At 48.1% G+C, this 19592-nt stretch overlaps 1 protein-coding gene across 11 annotated transcripts in view; it reads left to right on the forward strand.

The window, feature by feature from the left end:
* The window catches only part of LOC127570042 (1-acyl-sn-glycerol-3-phosphate acyltransferase gamma-like), a 41793-nt gene that overhangs the window by 7890 nt on the left and 14311 nt on the right, over nucleotides 1-19592 (forward strand). For 6 of the 11 annotated variants that reach the window (XM_052015264.1, XM_052015266.1, XM_052015273.1 and 3 more), the window contains 6 exons: nucleotides 10265-10488; nucleotides 11198-11367; nucleotides 12199-12360; nucleotides 15304-15457; nucleotides 16602-16704; nucleotides 18717-18792. In XM_052015264.1, coding sequence (XP_051871224.1) covers nucleotides 10311-10488; nucleotides 11198-11367; nucleotides 12199-12360; nucleotides 15304-15457; nucleotides 16602-16704; nucleotides 18717-18792 — 843 coding nt within the window. In that variant the 5' untranslated portion in view covers nucleotides 10265-10310. Of the gene's footprint in view, nucleotides 1-928; nucleotides 1009-1551; nucleotides 1789-5441; nucleotides 5729-6616; nucleotides 6845-10264; nucleotides 10489-11197; nucleotides 11368-12198; nucleotides 12361-15303; nucleotides 15458-16601; nucleotides 16705-18716; nucleotides 18793-19592 lie in introns of those variants that run through there. The other 5 variants (XM_052015271.1, XM_052015270.1, XM_052015272.1 and 2 more) reach the window with 4 other exon arrangements.

Raw genomic sequence — 19592 nt, forward strand, 5'->3', positions numbered from 1 at the left:
CAGCACTAGAAAATGTACCAGTCAGGGTCAGGCGAAGTATAATGGACAGACTGAGTTGCAAAACTGGTCAGTCCGTTATTGTCGATGAATTTTGGTCATATAAGAATTAGTCATCTCCAATTCCAGTAGAGCAGATACAAAGAGACCAATTTAGTACCTCAGTCCATCATTAGACTTTAAATATTAATGATACCCTGCAGCATTTTATAGACACTGGGATTTCATTGCTGTTGTGGCAAGCTTGTGACACCTGATCCGAGTGCTGGGTTAAGTTTCAGTTCAGCTTTGGCCAGGTAATTTGGATATCCCTGTCACCATGACCATGGAATCCATGGTGCAGCTCTGTCTTTGCTTTACCCAAAGGATAATGGCTTTGGGGTGGGCTTGGGACCACCGCCACCCCCCACCCCCCCCTCCCCCCCCCACCGAGTCATCCAGAACACACTTTGTGGTGGGAGGCGTGCAGCTGGTTGTGGGGGTGATGACCCTGTAGTTGAAGTGAGGGGAAAGGAGAGAACTGAGCATGGGGATTGTGGAGCTGGGTGCTGCCCTGGAGTTCCTCCTTTTCCTGCACAGAGTTGGTTGTCCTTGTTCAGGTCCAACACAACGAGGCTCTGCCTCTGGACTAGCATGGGCAACGTTTGGCTTAGATTCCTGCTGGTGATGTTGTCCACACTGGAGACCTTGTGCCAGGAGGCAGGCAGCAGTACCCCAGCCACACCACCATGACTGCTCCCATCCTTCCAAAACTCTCTTAGTCCAAATACCATTCTGCCTGGGTTTCCACCACACTCAACAATGGAGGAACCGCTTCTCCCCCTCCGCCATCAGATTTCTGAATGGTCCATGAACACTACCTCGTTATTCCTTTGTTTTGCACTACTTATTCATTTCTGTAACGTAGTAATTTTGTGTCTTTGCACTGCAGTGCTGCAAAACAACAAACTTCACGTCATACAAGTCAATGAAAACAAATCTGATTCTAAATGATGCCATTCCTGACTATTGGTAAGGAACAGGATCAGATGGTACAATATTCCCTTGAGCGGTACACCAGCACCCTGCTTTACAGCTCTTCCACTAGGAAAAGCCAGGTGGGAAGCCTTGTATCCTAGGGAGAGGTGATGGACCCTGTGCCCTGAGGGTGGCGGTATGGTGGGGTATGTAACCTGGTGAGAAATGTGTGAGTGAGAGTTCAGGACCTCTCTCTGTGACCACTGTGAGACCATGAACAAAGGAAGAGTGATTCAGGATCCTGTGGGTCATTGATAACTGGACCTATAAGTGTCTGCTGGTGCAAGAGGCTGTGGGGGTTGCTGACCCAGAGATGTTGATGTAAATTCAGGGGGATGGATCCAGGGCATAAGGACACACTAATTGTTAATCGGTTTAATGGATTAGCTGGCAAGCAAATGAAACACATTTTTGAGTGCATTCTCTTGACAGAAGGAGTGTTTGATTTCCTAAATTCCAGTGAGGCATTGTTGGGCTTAATCCTTGTGTTAAATGAGGAATGTTAGCAGCTCTGTTCAGGCAGAGTAACTGCCTGTCACAGCCGACCCCTGACCAAGTGTTTCTGGGAGCTGGGCGACACTCAGCTTTTTATCCAAATACTTGGTCGTAATCTGTTGTGGATTTACTTGGCTTGTGGAGCAGTGGCAGACTGGAGCCTTTGTTCTTGGGAGCGAGTGTGTCGTTGAAGATGACGGTGAACCAGACAGCCTACCTTCTGTTCTCTGGAGTTTGCCTTGCTCTCCTGCTGCTAGCTCTGGCGTATTATACATACTGGTAAGGGACTGCGCAGGCAGGTCTGAACCTGCAGTAGGATGGCCTTGTGTAATATTGGCACACAGTGCCGTTGACTGTATTTATAACACTGCTACAGTGCTGATAGGTAAATGTCTATAAAATGGGTACAGTACCGGTGGGGACAGGTCTGTCTCTGTGTAACACCGGGGTATGGTACCGGTGGGGACGGGTCTGTCTCTGTGTAACACCGGGGTACGGTACCGGTGGGGACGGGTCTGTCGCTGTATAGCTCCGGGGTACGGTACCGGTGGGGACGGGTCTGTCGCTGTATAACACCGGGGTACGGTACCGGTGGGGACGGGTCTGTCGCTGTATAACACTGACGTACAGTACCAATGAAAATGCATGCCAAGAGTCTGCTCGAACAAATTCTCAATTGTCAGCGTAACAACATGGTACACGGTGGTCCGAGCTGCACAAAAAATGTTGATCTGTCCTTTAAGTAACTCCTTGAGGATTGCTTGTGGTGGGAGAAGAGGTGTTACTACATAGATATATCTGCCACTGAGGTTTGGCTTGGGAAATCTCTGCAGGAATAAAAAGGATGTGTGGATGATGGGTTCTCCGGTGTTATACTGGGTCCTGTGATGAGGTATCTGATTGGAACGTTGAACATTGCCCTTCCTCTGTCGATTGTGTTGTTGATCAGCTGACTGTAAAAGTCCAGAACTTTGATTTTCCGTGTATGTGATTAGGCTTGCCTCTGTGCAAAGGTCCCTGTTCCTTGGCTCTATCAACAGTGGGTCCTGAGCAATGTGCTTGTAAAACAAAAAAGTTATTGTCCCTGTGAATCCATCAAATGCCCCTAGACAAATGCTAATCCTTGTTTGAATACCTTACTGGGAATTGGGAATGCTGTTCTTCAGCTCTCTGATCTTAACCTTGTGTTATCCAGAGATCAGAATAACTTCATCTCCTCCTGACTGACCTGCCAGTTGTGTCCTTGGATATTGCCTCTGTCCCGTGGCAGATAATCTCACAAGGCTTAGGTGGAAGGGTTAGAGGACAAGGACACTACTCGCCGGCTGATCCCTGCAGCTGATGTGCTGGCTCAGCGGAATGAGGTGTCTGGGCTTTAACTCTATAGATACCGTTATTTATCTATCTCTGTCACCCATGATTACATTTCCATAGCACCTTTCTCAGCTTGCAGTATCTCCCAAATTGTTTAACAACCAATGAAGTACTTTTGAAGTGTAGTAACTGTTGTAATGCAGGAAAAGTGTTGGTCAGTTTTTGTGCATAGGATCTCCCAAATGTAGCAAAGCAATGATGAGTAAGTAATCTGTTTTTGGTGGGTGGATGGCATGACGAAACCTCTTGGTCACAGTGTTTTTATATTGTACCGCTCCTGGAAACAGTGGGCTGTGTACAGTCAGGTGTTGGGAACTGGAATGGAGGCTGGGACTAATATGGTCAATGGCCCGAAATAGTTAACTTGCAATGTGTCGTGAGATAGCACTGGCCGCTGGCCAGTGAAAGGGTCAGTGACATGAGTGCTTATGTTCCTGATGCACGCACTTCCACGATCTTAGCAGTCTCTTGTAATGTGATGTTTCAGCCCAGGCACAGGGGGAGGGGGGAAGGAAGGGAGGGAGGGAGTGGGTTTACTAGTATTAGATTGCTCAGGATAGAAGCTGCTGTGATATGGGACCTGTAACTGCAAAGGGACTGTTGGGTGTGTACTGACCAGCTGTGAGAGCTCCCTAATCCTCTGACTGTTTATTGTCGAGCAAAGCTGTGTGTGTTGCAGTTTTTATTTATTTATTACTGGGACCGGTGCATCACTGACAAGGCTGGGGTTTATTTCTGATCCCTAAATTCCTTCAGGAAAGTGTGTGTGAGCTGCCTCCTTGAATTACTGAAGTCCTTCTGGTGAAAGTGTTCCCATAGTGCTGTTGGGATGGGGTTTTGGGGGGGAGGGGGTGATGGTTCCAGAACTTGGACAAGATGCTATGGTGGAGTGGTGATACATTCCCAAGTCGGGATGGTCACCAACCGTCTTTAGCTGACTTAAGGACTACATGCACCTGTTGTGACATTCGATAAGATTATGGCTGATCTCTTAGCTCAGCATTACTTGCATAGAGATAAAGTTTTACAGCACAGAAACAGGCCCTTCGGCCCAGCTCGTCCATGTCAACCAAGTTGCCCAGCGAGCCAGTCCCATTTGCCTGCGTTTGGCCCAAATCCCTCGAAACCTTTCCTGCTCCAACCCCCATATCCCACAACTCCCTTTATCTTTGTTTAAAAAAAATCAGTCAATATCTGTCCTAATTACTCGAGTTTTGCTGAGTATGTAGGATCCGTGTGCTTGATGTCTCCATAAGATAAACTCACCACCCCAAGAATTAATCCAGCAAACAGTCACTGCACTCTATCACACGTATATCCTCCCTAAGATGGGGTGATCAGACCTGTACACAGTATTGCGAATGCAGTCTCACAAGGGCTCTATATAATTGGAGCAGGGTATCTTTACTCTTGTATTCAAATCTGGTTACACTAAAGCCCAACATAACATACAGGTGCAGCAGGAAAACATTGAGGCAGGTGTTAAGTTTCAGTGATGATACAATGTCCAGATCCCTCTGAGTTCTAATGTTTTTCAATCTCACTTCATTATTCAGCTTTTTTGGTTTTTCTGTCAAAGTGGATGATCTCACATTTTTTACACATTATATTTCCATCTGCCATGGCCTTGGCTATTCGCTCAGCCCACCTTTATCCCCATGGACACTCTCTACATCTTCCTTGTAGCCCACACTGCTGTCCAGCTCTGTATCATCACTAGATCTTCTCATCCAAGTCATTGATATAGACTAGGGGCAACTGGGGTCCCGACACAGAACGACAGCACCCCACTAGTTATTTCTTTTTATTTTCTATCTCTTAATTGATCCTTTCTCCACAGTGTATTTTTAGTTCAATAACCATTTCAGTGGTACATTATTGAAGACCTTCTATAACAGCCACATACATCACACCTAATGGTTTGTCCTTGTGTGAATTGGGTACAATCTGGGCAAATGTTAGCAGAATTGCCAGATGTGATTTCCCTTTCATAAAGCTGTGTTAGTTCTGCCCAATCCCATTATTTTTGAACGGCCTTGTTCTCACTGCCTTAATAATGGATCACAACATTTTCTATATTACTAGTGTCAGGCTAACTCATCTCTAGTTCCCTGTTTTCTTTCTTCCTCCTTTCTTAAATGATGGGTTGCATTTGCTCCCTCCCAGTCTTAGAATCATACAGCACAGAAATGGGCTCTTGGTAATTGGTTTATTCTTGTCACTTGTACTGAGATACAATGAAAAGCTTTTGTTTGCGTGCCATACAGACAGATCATTCCACGCACAAGTACTCAGAGGTAGTACAAAGGGGAGAAAAGGCAGAATGCAGAATATAGTGTTACAACCCACTGACAGTAATGCCTGTCTACACTAATCCCACTTGTCTGCATTAGGCCCGTATCCCTCTACTTCATTACTGCCTTACGTTTAAAAGGCATTTGGACAGGCACCTATTATTGTATTTGCTTCTACCACCCCCTCCGGCAGCTCATTCCACATAACCACCACCCCCTGTATGGAAAAACTTGCCTCTCAGATCTCTTCTAAATTCCTTCCCTCTCAGCTTAAACCTGTGCCTCTAGTTCAAGACTCCCCTGCCCTGGGAAAAAGACTCTCTGTCCTATCTTTGCCCCTCATAATTTTATAAACCTTTAACGTCACCCCTCAGCCGTCTCTGCTCCAGTGAGAATAAACCCAGCTTGTGCAGTCTCTCCTTGTAACTCCAGCCCTCCAGTCCAGGCAACATCCTGGTGAATCTCTGCTGCACTCTGCGGGAACTGTTCAAGCATCTATGACTTTTTGGAAGCTGACCCCTCTCCCCAGTGCCTTTACCATCGTCCTGGAGGTTTGTTGGCTTTCATTTCCATTAAGTTCTCCGCTACTAATTTAGTACTAAAGCTAAGTTCTTTGAACTCCACTGTAGACGTGTACTTCTCCATTATGTTTGGGAAGTCTTCTTTGTTGCCTTCTGTTCCACTGCTTGTTAGGAAGGAATGAGATGGGAGAAGAGGCAACAGGGTGTGACAGGAAGGAGTTTGTACGTTCTCCCCATGTCTGCGTGGGTTTCCTCCGGGTTCTCCGGTTTCCTCCCACATTCCAAAGACGTACGGGTTAGGAAGTTGTGGGCATGCTATGTTGGCGCTGGAAGTGTGGCGACACTTGCGGGCTGCCCCCAGAACACTCTATGCAGAAGATGCATTTCACTATGTGTTTCAATGTACATGTGGCTAATAAAGATATCTTAGCTTATTTCCTTTGCATTACTCAATTTCTAATGTACGGGTTGGCTCATAGATATTTATGAGGTGAGGCTGTTTTACTCCATGTCCATGCTGGCAGACGCGGTAGATTATGAAACTGAGCGCTGTCCTTTTAAATGTGATGAGTTATTTGTGTACGTGAACGACATCAGTCACTATGCACCCAAGGACCTCTCAGAGAACAGAGGTCGTGCTTGTTGATCTTTCCACCTGAAGAAATGTGTGGTGTACACATTGATTTATAGCACACTGCTGTCTGTGTTGGTGCATTCTTCAGCCCTGTGTTATGCAATTTGTGAAGTGACTGCATTGGGTCTCATCGGCTGCAGGAGTATGTTTACTATTTACCAGGCAGTGGGCTGTTGAAGCAGGAGTAAGAGTTGGATGGATGTGCATTTCCCTTCTGGATTAGAACAGAAGTGTGAAGATATCCAGAGTGTTTGGTGTCGGTATTGTGAGGGAGGATGAGACCTGCAGATGCCAAATGACGATGAAGTTCCTGTTTTCAGGAAGAGCCTCCGTCTCTCTTGTGTTCCCCTTTGAACGCTGAGTTTTACTTCTGTGCCTGTACTGTTAGGTTAACGCTAGTTGCAGAATTCAAAACCTGCAGGTTACCCATTTCCTGCACGGAGATGAAGTTGTCGAGTGAGCCAGACGCACTCTCTGGCTGCGGATGTGCTGCCTGCCTTTGCTCCCACCAGGTTAGTTGTTTAGGGGTTGCTGTGGCAACTGTTGGTGTTTCAGCGGTTGTATTTTCCTTTGTGTTTCGTGCCATTGGCTGCATTATTCTCTGAGTGAGGGCAGAACCAGGCTTCAGTGCGAGACCTTGTATCTCAAAGGTCACCAAGGTGAACCTACCCTCTGAGCAACAATGTCCCAGCAAATCAGGAGACTGACAGCGCATGGGTGACCATCAGCACCAGTTGGTGGGCTGGATGGTGTGAGAGGGTGCCAGGAGGGTCTGGCTGGCATGTGATACTCATTGTCTGCAAGTGTTTCCTCTGTGCTGCCCCTCTGACAGTGCAGCACTCCTTCAGTGCTGCATTTAAAGGTCATAAGAAGCAAGTATAATTCATTTGACTCCTTGTACCTGCTGTCCCATTCGTTAAGAGGATGGCTGATCTTTCATCTAAGTGTCACGGTCCTGCACCAGCCTCGTATCTCTACTCGATCTGGTAGGGGAGTGACCTGATTTGAGGTGAGCCCACTGACCTTTAGCTGACCAGAGCATAATGGCACCTTGTGCTTGTGTTGTGGGTGTGTTGCAGCTGGACTTTGTCCCGAGGCTGATGTCAAGCACAGCACGGGGCTGTCCGATCTGAGCCTTGTCTGGGGCGGGTTTACTGAGAGCCTGTGCCTTTGGTGTGCAGTGTTAGGAGGAAGTCTCTGCTTTGCAGCACACTAACAGCCTGTGAGTGCAGATGCTTTGCACAATGTCTATTTTAGCCCAGAAGGAAGTGGACAGGGGCAGGGGGTGGATTTAGAATGCAAGGGTATCTTTCAGTATCACTGGTAAACTGTCCTGGACTCAATTTAACTTCCGACTGCTAGCTATTTTTGGGTAATAATGTGGGCAGAGGGACTTTAGTGAGGATTCTGTAATTACACTTGTTAGTATTTAGTTCCTGAGGAACAGTACTTGCTGGAGTCTTAATAACAAAACTGTAATTGCTGTCGAATCTCGTAACTTTTGAATTCAAATGTAATGTCTCATTTCAAGTGAATAATTTCAAGTGAATAATTTCAAGTAATGGGTGGCACGGTAGCGTAGCGGTTAGTGTAACACTATTACAGCACCAGCGACCTGGGTTCAATTCCGCTGCTGTCTGTAAGGAGTTTGTACATTCTCCCCGTGTCTGCGTGGGTTTCCTCTGGGTGCTCCGGTTTCCTCCTACGTTCCAAAGACGTACAGGATATGAGCTGTGAGCATGCTATGTTGGCGCTGGAAGAGTGGAGACACTTGTGGGCTGCCCCCAGCACATTCTTAGTAATGCAAAAAGACCCATTTCACTGTGTGTTTCAACGTACATGTGACTAATAAATAAATATCTTGTATCTAATTTAAGATAGCTGTTTGAGTTGGTTAGAGAATTATAGACCGGTGGTGATGAGTAGGTTTTGGCTGTGTCTTTGGGCTTGTCTGTCCCCATCCTGTGCTCTTCTTAACTCTGTGTTCCTTTGCTCTCTCACTAATATCTTTTATAAAGTAAATGGCAGAAAGGAGCATTGATGTGCAGAGGGATCTTGGGGTGCAGGTCCATAGCTCCCTGGAAGTGGCTGTACAAGTAGATAGGATTGTCTTCATCATTTGGGGCATTGAGTAAAAAAAAGTCTGGAAGTCATAATGGAGCTGTATAAAACTCTGACGTCACATTTGAGTTATTGTCTGCATTTCTGATCGCCCTATAACAGGAAGGATGTGGAGGCTTTGGAGGGGGTGCGGAGGAGGTCACTGGGATGTTGCCTGGGTTAGACAGCATTAGGTATGAGGATAGGTTGGGCTAACTTGGATTGTTATCTCTGGAGTATCGGAAGCTGAGAGGAGACTTGGTAGAAGTATATAAAATTACGAGAGACACAGTTGGGTAGGTAGTTGGAGCCTACCCAGGGTGGACATGTTGGTTCGACTGCACCTGGAGTACTGTGTGCGATTCTGGTCACCACACTACAGGATTAAGCTGGATAAGGTTCAGAAAAAGTTCACAAGGATGTTGCTGGGACTGGAGGGTGAGTTACAAGGGGAGACTGGATAGGCTGAGACTTGTTTTCCCTAGAGTGGCTGAGAGGTGACATGATAGACGTTTATAAAATTATGAGAGACCTAAACAGAGTAGGTAGCCAGAGCCCCTTTCCCATGGTAGGGGTGTCTAAAGTTAGATGGTGTGGGTTTAAGGTGAGAGGGAGGAGGTTTAAAGGGGATCGAGGGGTAAATGTTTCACACACAGTGTAGCTGGTGTCTGGAACGAGCTGCCAGGGGGGTGGTGGAGGCAGGAACAGGAACAACATTTAAGAGGCATCTGGACGGGTTCTTGAATGAGCAGGGCACGGAGGGAGAGGGAGTTAATGCAAGCAAGTGGGATTAGTATAGATGGTCGGCATAGGTGCAATGGGCTGAAGGGCCTGTACAACTGACTCACTGCAGTTGGAATGGACGGTTTGTGTCAAGTCGCACTGAAGTGGTGTGCTTGTTAGGGAGCTGTCTGAGCAGCATGCTAACACAATGCTTGTAATTCATTTGAAGGAGTGAGTTTCACTTCTGAATACTTGGTGCCCAGGTCCTTTACACAGTCCTCAACAAACATCGTCACCTTTTCAGAAGGGAACAATCAGGGACCATATCACCGTCCCTGGGAAAAGGCACACCTTGTAATCCTGGTTGTACGGTGACAGTTACCTGGCAGCTGTAGTTGCTCTCGTCCAGGCATTGACTGCAGTGGGTGCATCACCACTTGCAGCTGCAGGATAACTGCGTGACCCGCCGTGGGTTTGTTGCCCCAGGGGTAGTCCAGTGAACTAGACCTACACCTCCCTTACTCCCCATTCCTCATCCAGACCCCCCTCCACACAGCTTGTTTCTCACCTGAGCCCATTCCCAGTGACAGGAGGAGGGCTAATCTGAGGAACCAGGTCAGAAAATGGAAGGTGTGGAGAACTGCTTTGAGCAGTTGTGGTCAGGGGTGTGATGGTGTTTCAATGGAAACGTTCAGAACTGAATTAGAAAGGACGTTTCAGGGCTAGAACTAGAGTCTAAGGTGAGAGGGGAAAGATTTAATAGGAACTTGAGGGGCAACGTTTTTACACAAAAGCTGGTATCTATGTGGAACGAGCTGCCAGAGGAAGTGGTTGAGGCAGGTACAGTAACAATGTCTAAAAGGCATTTGGACAAGTACATGGATTGGAAAGGTTTAGAAGGTTATGGGCCAAATGGGACTAATGGATGGGGCATCTTGGTTGGCGTGGACCAGTTGGGCCGAAGGGCCTGTTTCCGCACTGGAGAAAGAGCAGAGGAGTGCGACACACTGGATCGCTGCTTCAAAGGGCAGGCACAGAGATACCTGCTGGGAGGCTGGGCGATTACACCGTGAGGATCCAATGTCTGATTTGTTGGTTTTTTGTTCCAGGTCGGTTATTCTGAGTGAGGGGCCTTGTAAACGTTTCTGATCAACCATGAGTGTGATCGCCTACCTGAAAACTCATTTCATCGTCCACCTCTTGCTCGGGTTTGTGTTTGTCGTCAGTGGTTTCTGCATCAACTTCATCCAGCTCTGCACACTCCCCATCTGGCTATTCAGCAAGCAACTCTATAGGCATCTCAACTGCTTTCTTGCCTACTCTCTATGGAGCCGTGAGTATCTGTCATTGTTCTCCTCGTGGGTTTAACAGCTGTTTGTTTTGATTGGGAGGCTTGAGTCAATGACCTGATGTAAACCAAACTGATTCTCCACTGTTGTATCACTGCCCTCGACGCCAGCATCGGGTTGTGTTGTCGACGTGCACTGTATGGAGATTTGCTCTCTATTTGATCTATGCTGGATGAGTCCTGGGCACGTTTGAAGGACGTGGAATCTGTGAAGGCAGTTTGGATGCAGTGAGGAGGGGGAGACTTCTGAAGCAGGCAGATGGAATAAAAGAAAAATGAAATGCTGCAGGTTTCTGGAATTCTAAAATAAAATCTGAGAAGGCTCGAAACGCTCAGCAGGTCAGGCAGCGGCTACAGAGACAGGAACAGTTAACACCTCATTTCAATGAACGCTCGTCAGAACTCCACTCATCTTGCCACCAGTGCTGCCTGTCCTATTGAGGGTATCCATTCCTATTCTGTTTTAATTTCTAAAAGTACAAAAGCTTTTGAGTGAGCTCCTACTGCAACATTTCGACAAATTCCCTGCATTTAAAGTAGTGATGCTTTTTGCTTCTTGAGCTTTGGCAGGTGACAAGTATCTAGTTATAATCCTTGCCTGTGGCTATTTTGGTTAGGAGTAGTTTGAAGGTCTGTTCCTGCTGCAGATGCACTTGTTAACCTGCTCCTCTCCGCTTTCTGTCTCTGTCCTTAGAACTGGTCCTGCTGCTAGAATGGTGGTCCGGTACGGAGTGCACGCTTTTCACTGACCAGGCCACTGTGGACCAATTTGGCAAGGAGCATGTCATTGTCATCTTAAATCACAATTATGAGATTGACTTCCTATGTGGTTGGACCATGTGTGAGAGATACGGCGTTTTGGGGGTCAGTAACACTAACCATTTGTCTCTGTGTTCTCAGTTACCACTTGCAAAGCCTGCAGGACGGTGCGACTCCCTTTTGATTCCTCCTCTTGCCACAGGGAAGTGACCTTTGCAAGGGAGCCAGTTACTGTAGTTTCCCTCCCACCCTGAGCTCTTGCCCACTGAGTTCTGTGTGTGGTTTTGTTTGGAGCTTGTGTATCATAGAATCGTAGTCAGAGAAACAAGGTGTTTGGCCCACCTCGTCCACACCTGCCATCAAGTACCTATCTTCTAGCACTTGGTCTGCAGCCTTCTAATCCTTGCCAATTCAAGTGCTTGTCTAGATACTTCACTGTTGCCTCCACCATCTCTTCAGGCACTGGGCTGCAGATTCCAACAACCATCCGGATGGTAACGTTCCTCAGTGGATCCCCTCTTATCCTCACTCTAAACCTTTTCCCTCTAGTTTTAGACACCTCTACTATGGGGAAGAGTCTCCTACCATCTACCTTGTCTATGACCTTCATAATTTTGTGTACCTTGGTGTTCAGAGTTCAGGGTGGTGCTCTCTGTAGATCCTAGTGGACCATACCAGGGTTCCCAACAGCTTCTGGATTTGCAGGTTGCTGTAACTGAGTGCATGGAACAAACTGTGAGTATCATTGGGTTGAAGGTGGGCAGTGTACACAGCCCATGTGGCTTGTGAGTATGTTGATTACACTTGCTCAGATGGAGAGCGTTGGATTGGCCTGGTGATTTTGGGGGGGGGTTTGGAGGGTTGGTGGGAGGAATGGGGGAGTTGATCAGATGTCTGTGCTTCACTCATTATTTTGTTTTACTCCTCTGTGCTTAGAGTTCCAAAGTCCTGGCCAAGCAGGAGCTGCTTTATGTCCCTCTAATTGGATGGACGTGGTATTTCCTGGAGATTGTTTTCTGTAAGCGCCGTTGGGACGAGGACAGAGACACCGTCACGAGTGGGCTTCAGGCACTGCGGGACTACCCACAGTACATGTGGGTGAGTACTGGCTGTCAACGTCTGGCAAGGGGGAGTAAGAAAAGATTGGGAAAGGCTAAAAAAAATCCTTAGTTTGTCATTGAGGCTCCAACAAAGCCAACAGCATTGAGTTTCAGAACCATCGTACCATGCGAGATCGAAGTTCAGACCATGGTACAGGTTCATCAGAGTCCAAGTACCAGGTAGAGTTTGGCCCCCATTGTCAAAGGGGGAGGAGGGGATCGAACCCACAGAGTGCAGTGGATTTGCCAGGGTCTGGGACATTTGGGAATCTAGAAGTGTGTGAGGCTTGTGTCTAGCTAAGCAGGAGTTCAAAGATTTAATGAGGGAATCACAAGACTCTGGTTGGTGAACGGGGAGATATTTCTGTAGTTGAGAAATCATGTCACAGAGTCAACAATTTAATATTACAAAGGAGGTGAAGAGGGGTGGTCAAGAGATTGGATCATAAGTGGGAAATATTAAGGCAGAGGAAGGTACAGGGTTACGTGGGGAAAGTGGGACAACTGGATTAATCTGGGATTGATACAGGGCGAGGAGAGCACAGGGCAGTGAGTGGTTGGGGACTGATGCAAAGCAATGAGGAGAGAGTGGGTCAGTGGGATTTGTTGAGGGAGGGAGAGTGGGTCAGTGGGATTTGTTGAGGGAGGGAGAGTGGGTCAGTGGGATTTGTTGAGGGAGGGAGAATGGGTCAGTGGGATTTGTTGAGGGAGGGAGAGTGGGTCAGTGGGATTTGTTGAGGGAGGGAGAGTGGGTCAGTGGGATTTGTTGAGGGAGGGAGAGTGGGTCAGTGGGATTTGTTGAGGGAGGGAGAGTGGGTCAGCGGGATTTGTTGAGGGAGGGAGAGTGGGTCAGCGGGATTTGTTGAGGGAGGGAGAGTGGGTCAGCGGGATTTGTTGAGGGAGGGAGAGTGGGTCAGCGGGATTTGTTGAGGGAGGGAGAGTGGGTCAGCGGGATTTGTTGAGGGAGGGAGAGTGGGTCAGCGGGATTTGTTGAGGGAGGGAGAGTGGGTCAGCGGGATTTGTTGAGGGAGGGAGAGTGGGTCAGCGGGATTTGTTGAGGGAGGGAGAGTGGGTCAGCGGGATTTGTTGAGGGAGGGAGAGTGGGTCAGCGGGATTAGTTTGAGGTTGAGACAGGGCTGTGAGGAGGGCGGGCCAGTGGAATTGAGCATCGAGGCTAGGCTGTAGGGGAGAGTGGGTCGGTGGGATTAGTTTGAGCTCCTGGAATCTCGTAACTTTACAACACAAGAAGTGACATTTGGCCCATCTTCATATCAGTCAATAAAAAAAAGTTCCCCAGATGGATCCCTCCTCCCAGCACTGAGTTCGTAGTCCTGCCTGTCACAGCTCCTCGAGTACTTCTTTAAATGTGATTCGTGTTTCTGCCTCTTACCCTTTCAGACAGTGAGTTCCTGACTCCCACTGCCCTCTGGATGAAGGTGTTATTTTCCTCATTTTCCCTCTAACCTTTCTTTGTGGCACTTGCTTTTTGACCCCACTGCTGGCGAAAGGACCTATCTCCCTCTTGTGGTCTTTTACACCTCAATTAAAACTCTGTCCTTGGCCTCTTCCAAAGAAAACAGCCCAGGCCTCTCTAATCTGTCCTCATAGCTGCACTTTCCAGTTGTAGCGACGTCCTTGTAAGTCTCTGCACCCTCTCCAGTGCATGCCCATCTTTGCTGAACTGTGGTGACCAGAACTGTGTGCATTGCTGAAGCTCTGACCTAACTGGTGCTGTATACAGTTGCAGCAAGCTCTCCTTCCCCACATTTGATACCTCGACTAATAGAGAAGCATCCCATGTGCTTTTGGACCTCTAACCTTCTAGAAGGATCTGTGAATGTACACTGCCTCTGTCCCTCCACATCACTTGTATCCTGCCCTTTATCGTGTGTTCTCTCATCTCCACTGACGCACTCCTGGGTTAACTGCCATTCACCACTGTTCTGCCACACAGAGCAGCCCACCTACATCTACCTGCAGTCGATGCCTCACTTCTCGCTCTCAGCTGCATTGCCCAGTTTTGTTTATCAGTCATCTGCAGACCTGTTTATCTATCACCTATATTTAAATCACTAATGTAATTGACTAAAAGCGAAGGGTCAGGTGCTGACTTGTGTGGAGCCCCAGCTGTGTCAGCCTTTTGGTCATTAAATCGTCCTTCAACTGTTTCCCTCTGCCTCCTGCTACCGAGCCGGTCACTCAGTCACAGAGTTATACAGCACAGAAACGAGCCCTTCCGCCCACTGTGTCAATGTCGATTTTATGCCCATCTCTGCTAATCCGATTTGCCTGCATTAGGACCGTATCCCTCTACGCTTTGCCTGTTTAAGTGTCTGTCTGACCGTCTCTTACACGCAGTGACTGTATCTAACCCCACCATCTCCTCTGGCAGCGAGTTCCAAATATCAACCACTCTGGTTTTTTTTAAGAAAACTTTCTTTTCAGATCCCCTTTAAACCTCTTTCCTTTCACTGTAAATGCATGCCCTGTTTTTGATACACCTACCACAGGAAAAGGATTCTGCCTATCTACTCTATCTATGCCTCTTGTACACCTCTATCAGTTCACCCCTCAGCCTCCTTCACTCCAGGGAAAACAGTCCCGGCCTGTCCAATCTCTCCCTATAACTAAACTCCTCCAATCCAGGCAACATCCTGGTGAATCTCCTCTGCACTCTCTCCAGCATGACCACGTCCTTCCTGTAGTGTGGTGACCAGAACTGCACGCAGTGCTCTAAGTGTGGCCTAGGTAGTGTTTGGTAAAGTTGTCAGATCCTGCAGACCTTTTTGACCAGCCTGCCATGTGTTGAAAGCCTTGCTAGAAATCTGTACGTTACACTAAACATGCTGCCCTCTTCAACCCTCCAGAGTTGGTGTTTTGACCGTGGGCAAGTGACGAACAGACCCTTTACCCATGTCCCCTTGTCCCCTTCCCCTTTCAGTTCCTCTTGTACTGTGAAGGCACCCGGTTTACTGAGAAGAAGCACCGGATCAGCATGGAGGTGGCTGAGTCAAAGGGCTTGCCGAAGTTGAAACATCATCTGCTACCGAGGACCAAAGGGTTCACCACCACAGTGGAGTACCTCAGGGGGACCGGTGAGCTGGAAGTCTCGCGCTGTGGGCAGTCGTTTCTCGTACCATCCACTCCCCTGCCCTCCCCCTCGTGTTTCAGTGTCTAATACTTACTGTGTCTCCTCAATCGGTCACATTCAGACGCTTTGAACCGTCGTCCAGCTCGCTACGTGTGCGTCTGGAAGCTGTGACTTGGGAAAGGCCACTTATAACGTCCCATCAGTCAGAGAACGCTCCTACACCCACTTGTGGCTTTGGGAACCACTAACTCTCTCATGAAGCAGTCCAACGTCTCCAGTTTAAAGATGATCTAAGCTTGTCCAGTGGTGTACTGTTCTATGTTCTAAACCTTGACTGTGTGAGGTGTTTCACTGGACTTGCAGCCTTTGCTGCCTTCTCCAATGGCTGCTCTCTACATAGAATGTTTTCTATGGGATTTTTTTTGTGAGTGCTGCTTATCTGATGCTATGTGCCTGTGATGCTGCTGCAAGTAGGTTTTTCATTGCACCTGTGCACACATGGACTTGTGCAGATGACAATAAACTCGACTTTGAGAACATGGAACAGTACAGCAGAGGAACAGGCCCTTCGGCCCACGATGTTGTGCCCAACTAATTAAACACCTAAGTAAACTGATCCCTTCTGCCTGCACATGATCCATATCCCTCCATTCTCTGCACATTCATGTGTCTATTTAAATGCCCCTATCGTATTTGCCCCCACCAGCACCCCAGCAGTGCATTCCAGGCACCCACCACTCTGTTTTTTCAATAAAAAAAAACCTGCCCCACACATCTCCTTTGAACTTGCCCCATCTCAGCTTAAATGCATGCCCTCTAGAATTAGACTTCTTGGCCCTGGGAAAAAGGTACCAGTTGTCTACTCTATCTACACCTCTCTTAATTTCATAAACTTCTATCAGATCTCCCCTCAGTCTCCGCCGTTCCAGAGGAAGCAACCCAAGTTGGTCCAACCTCAATTACGTTTGAGTTCTTTGGAGTTTGGTCTTCCTCTCTGCTATCAGGCTGCAACCTTCAGCTCCTAGACCAGGACCTGAATTTCCAGTAGCCACGACATTCGCTCACTCTGACCCTGGCCCCGGTCCTTGCCCCTGGTGACGGTTGCAGTGTACCTGGTACTCCATTGTCACACCCCTACTGTGTTTCAGTTACTGCTGTGTACGATGTGACGTTAAACTTCCGAGACAGGGAGAACCCAACGCTACTTGGAATTCTGCATGGCAAGCAGTACCATGCAGACATGTGCGTCAGGTGAGTGACTAACATTGGGTGGCAGCGTACACGTTTCCATAACTCCCACCGAGCTACCTGAGACCATGTTCAGCAGATTGCTGATCAGCAGAGTGTGTTTACGCAGCAAACTATGGTCTAGAATGTTCTGTTGTGGTGGAAGCAGGTTCAATAAAATCTTCTCAAGGGAAGAATAGAGGAATTTTGGGAGGGTTTAAGTGTCCAGGGTGTGGGCAGAGATTGGGGAATGGAGTAATAGGAAAACTGATTCGCAGCCCTGGAGTAATACAGCACAGAAACAGGCTCTTCAGCCCAACCTGTCCATGCCTATCTAAGCCAGTCCCATTTGCCTGCATTTGGCCCATATCCCTCTAAACTTTTCCTGTCCATGTACCTGTCCAAATCTTTTTTTTTAAACATTGCAGTTGTACCCGCCTCTACAGCTTCCTCTGGCAGATTATTCCATACACCCACCACCCTCTGTGTGGGGGGGGGGGGGGGGAGGGAGTGGGGAGAAGAAACTTGCCCCCGAGGTCCCTTTTAAATCTTTCCTTTCATCTTAAACTTGTGCCCTCTAGTTTTTGATTCACTTTCCCTAGGAAAAAGACTGCATTCACCCTATATACGTCCTTATGATTTTGTACACCTCTGTAACGTCACCCCTACGCTCCAAGGAATAAAGTCCCAGCCTGCCCAATCTCTTGGGCCTTTGTGTCCTGGCAACATTCTCGTAAACCTTCCTTGCACTCTTTCCATCCTAATGATGTCTTTCCTATAACAGGGTGACCAAAACTGTCTACAATACTCCAAGTGCGGTCTCACCAATGACTTGTACAACTGCAACATAACCTCCCAACGTCTATATTCGATGCCCTGACACACAGCCCAAGCACAGTGGGTCAAATGACTGTGTAAGGTTCCATGGTCTTTTGGTAGGAGTTTGAGGAGCAAATACAGTGTCTCCTTCCTTTTGACTTTTGTCCTGCAGTGGGATTGTGCCCCATTTTCAGTCTGGTTAGAGCAGACCTCCATTACACTCCTTTCCCTTCGATACAGCGACCAGAGGAAGCTCCAGAAAATGCCCGTAGGAGTTGCCTCCTCTGTAGCCCTCCCCTTGCAGAGAATTGGCCAGCCTGCTTCCTGTTTGTATATTCAAGTGGATAACTTGTGTTCATTGCAGCAATGAGGGCAAGATTACAGGCAGTCTGGGGAGTGGGAGAGTTTGAGAATAAATCTTATTAGACTGACAGCTATTTTCCTAGTCTGGCCCTGATCAGTGCTCCAAAGAACTAATTGGCGATTCCATTATGAACCAAGCCCGAAAGCGTGTACCGCCAGGCTCGAGGACAGCTTCTATCCCACTATTGAACCGTCCCCCAGTACGATAAGATGGACTCTTGACCTCACAATCTGCCTCGTTGAGACCTTGCACCTTATTGTCTGCCTGCACTGCACTTTCTCTGTAACATTTTATTCGGCATTCTGATATTGTTTTACCTTGTACTACCTCAATGCACTGTGTAATGAATTGATCTATGCAGGCCACAAGTTCAAATGCACGGTTAGTGATATCGCTTGTTAGCACAGAGAGCCATACAGCACAGAAACAGGCCCTTCGGTCCAACTGGTCCATGCCGACCAAGATTCCCATCTAAGCCAGTCCCATTTGCCAGTGTTTGGCCCACATCCCTCTAAACTTTTCCTGTCCATGTTCCTGTCCAAGTGGTTAATGCACCTGCCTCAACCACTTCCACTGGCAGCTCATTCCATGTACTGACCACCCATTGGGTGGAAAAATCCCCCTGGGGTTCCTATTAAATCTCCCCCCTCTACCCTTCAACCTATGCTCTCTAGTTCTTGATCTCCAACCCTGGGGGGGGGGGGGGGGGGCAGGAGGGTAAGGGCTGGGTTCCCAGAACTATTGAGCAGAAAATGGTGGGAACACTTAAGCAACAGTAATGGAGTGGGAAACGGTTTAGCACAGTCTGGTGACAGGTTTCAGCATCTGCAAGTCTTTGCTTTTTGCCCAACAGGAGGTTTCCTCTGGAGGATATTCCTGAAGATGAGAAGGAGTGTGCTGCATGGCTGCACAAACTGTACCAGGAAAAGGTAGTGCTCGGACCGGTGTCCTGGGAGAGGTGGTAATAAGATCCGATCAGATCTCTTTATTAGTCATATGTACATCAAAACACACAGTGAAATGCATCTTTTGCGTAGAGTGTTCTGGGGGCAGCCCGCAAGTGTCACCACGCTTCCGGCGCCAACATAGCATGCCCACAACTTCCCAACCCATACATCTTTGGAATGTGGGAGGAAACCGGAGCACCCGGAGGAAACCCACGCAGACACGGGGAGAACCTACAAGCTCCCCATGTAACTGCTGTCATTTGATCTGTTCTCCAGCAACAATCAAAACAGGTTGCTCTGTGGGCTTGTGGTCCCCCATGTACACTTACCCTCACTTAGTGGGGATGGGGTGTGAGTGTCCCCCACCCTCATGTGTACCTACCCTCGCTGGGGGAAAGGACCCAGAGTGGGTACCAAGCCTCCCTGGGGAGATGGGTGCCACTGGCAGCCAGGACCAAGTGTGTTCCCTGCTTCTGATCTTTGCATTGTGATTGCAGGAGGTGGGACTGATGTTACAGGAACGGGACCTGTTGGCCCCCTATGGGAGAGTGTTTATTGTGAGAGCTGGAGTTGTGCTTGGTTACTGTGTCAGCTCTCGGTTAACTGGTCCCTGTCTCTGTCCTGTCCCGTCCCACCTTTGCTCTGGTCTACATACCCAAGCCTAATACGGAATCTCTCACCAGAGAAACCCAACCTGTGTGTCCCAGGTCTGTAACTTGATGCATCTGAGAATTTTTTTTCCTGGTTTTCCTCCAAGGCAGGGGAGCCCTCTATAAGTCTTC

Source organism: Pristis pectinata, chromosome 4, assembly GCF_009764475.1.
Source record: "Pristis pectinata isolate sPriPec2 chromosome 4, sPriPec2.1.pri, whole genome shotgun sequence".
Lineage (NCBI taxonomy): Eukaryota > Metazoa > Chordata > Chondrichthyes > Rhinopristiformes > Pristidae > Pristis > Pristis pectinata.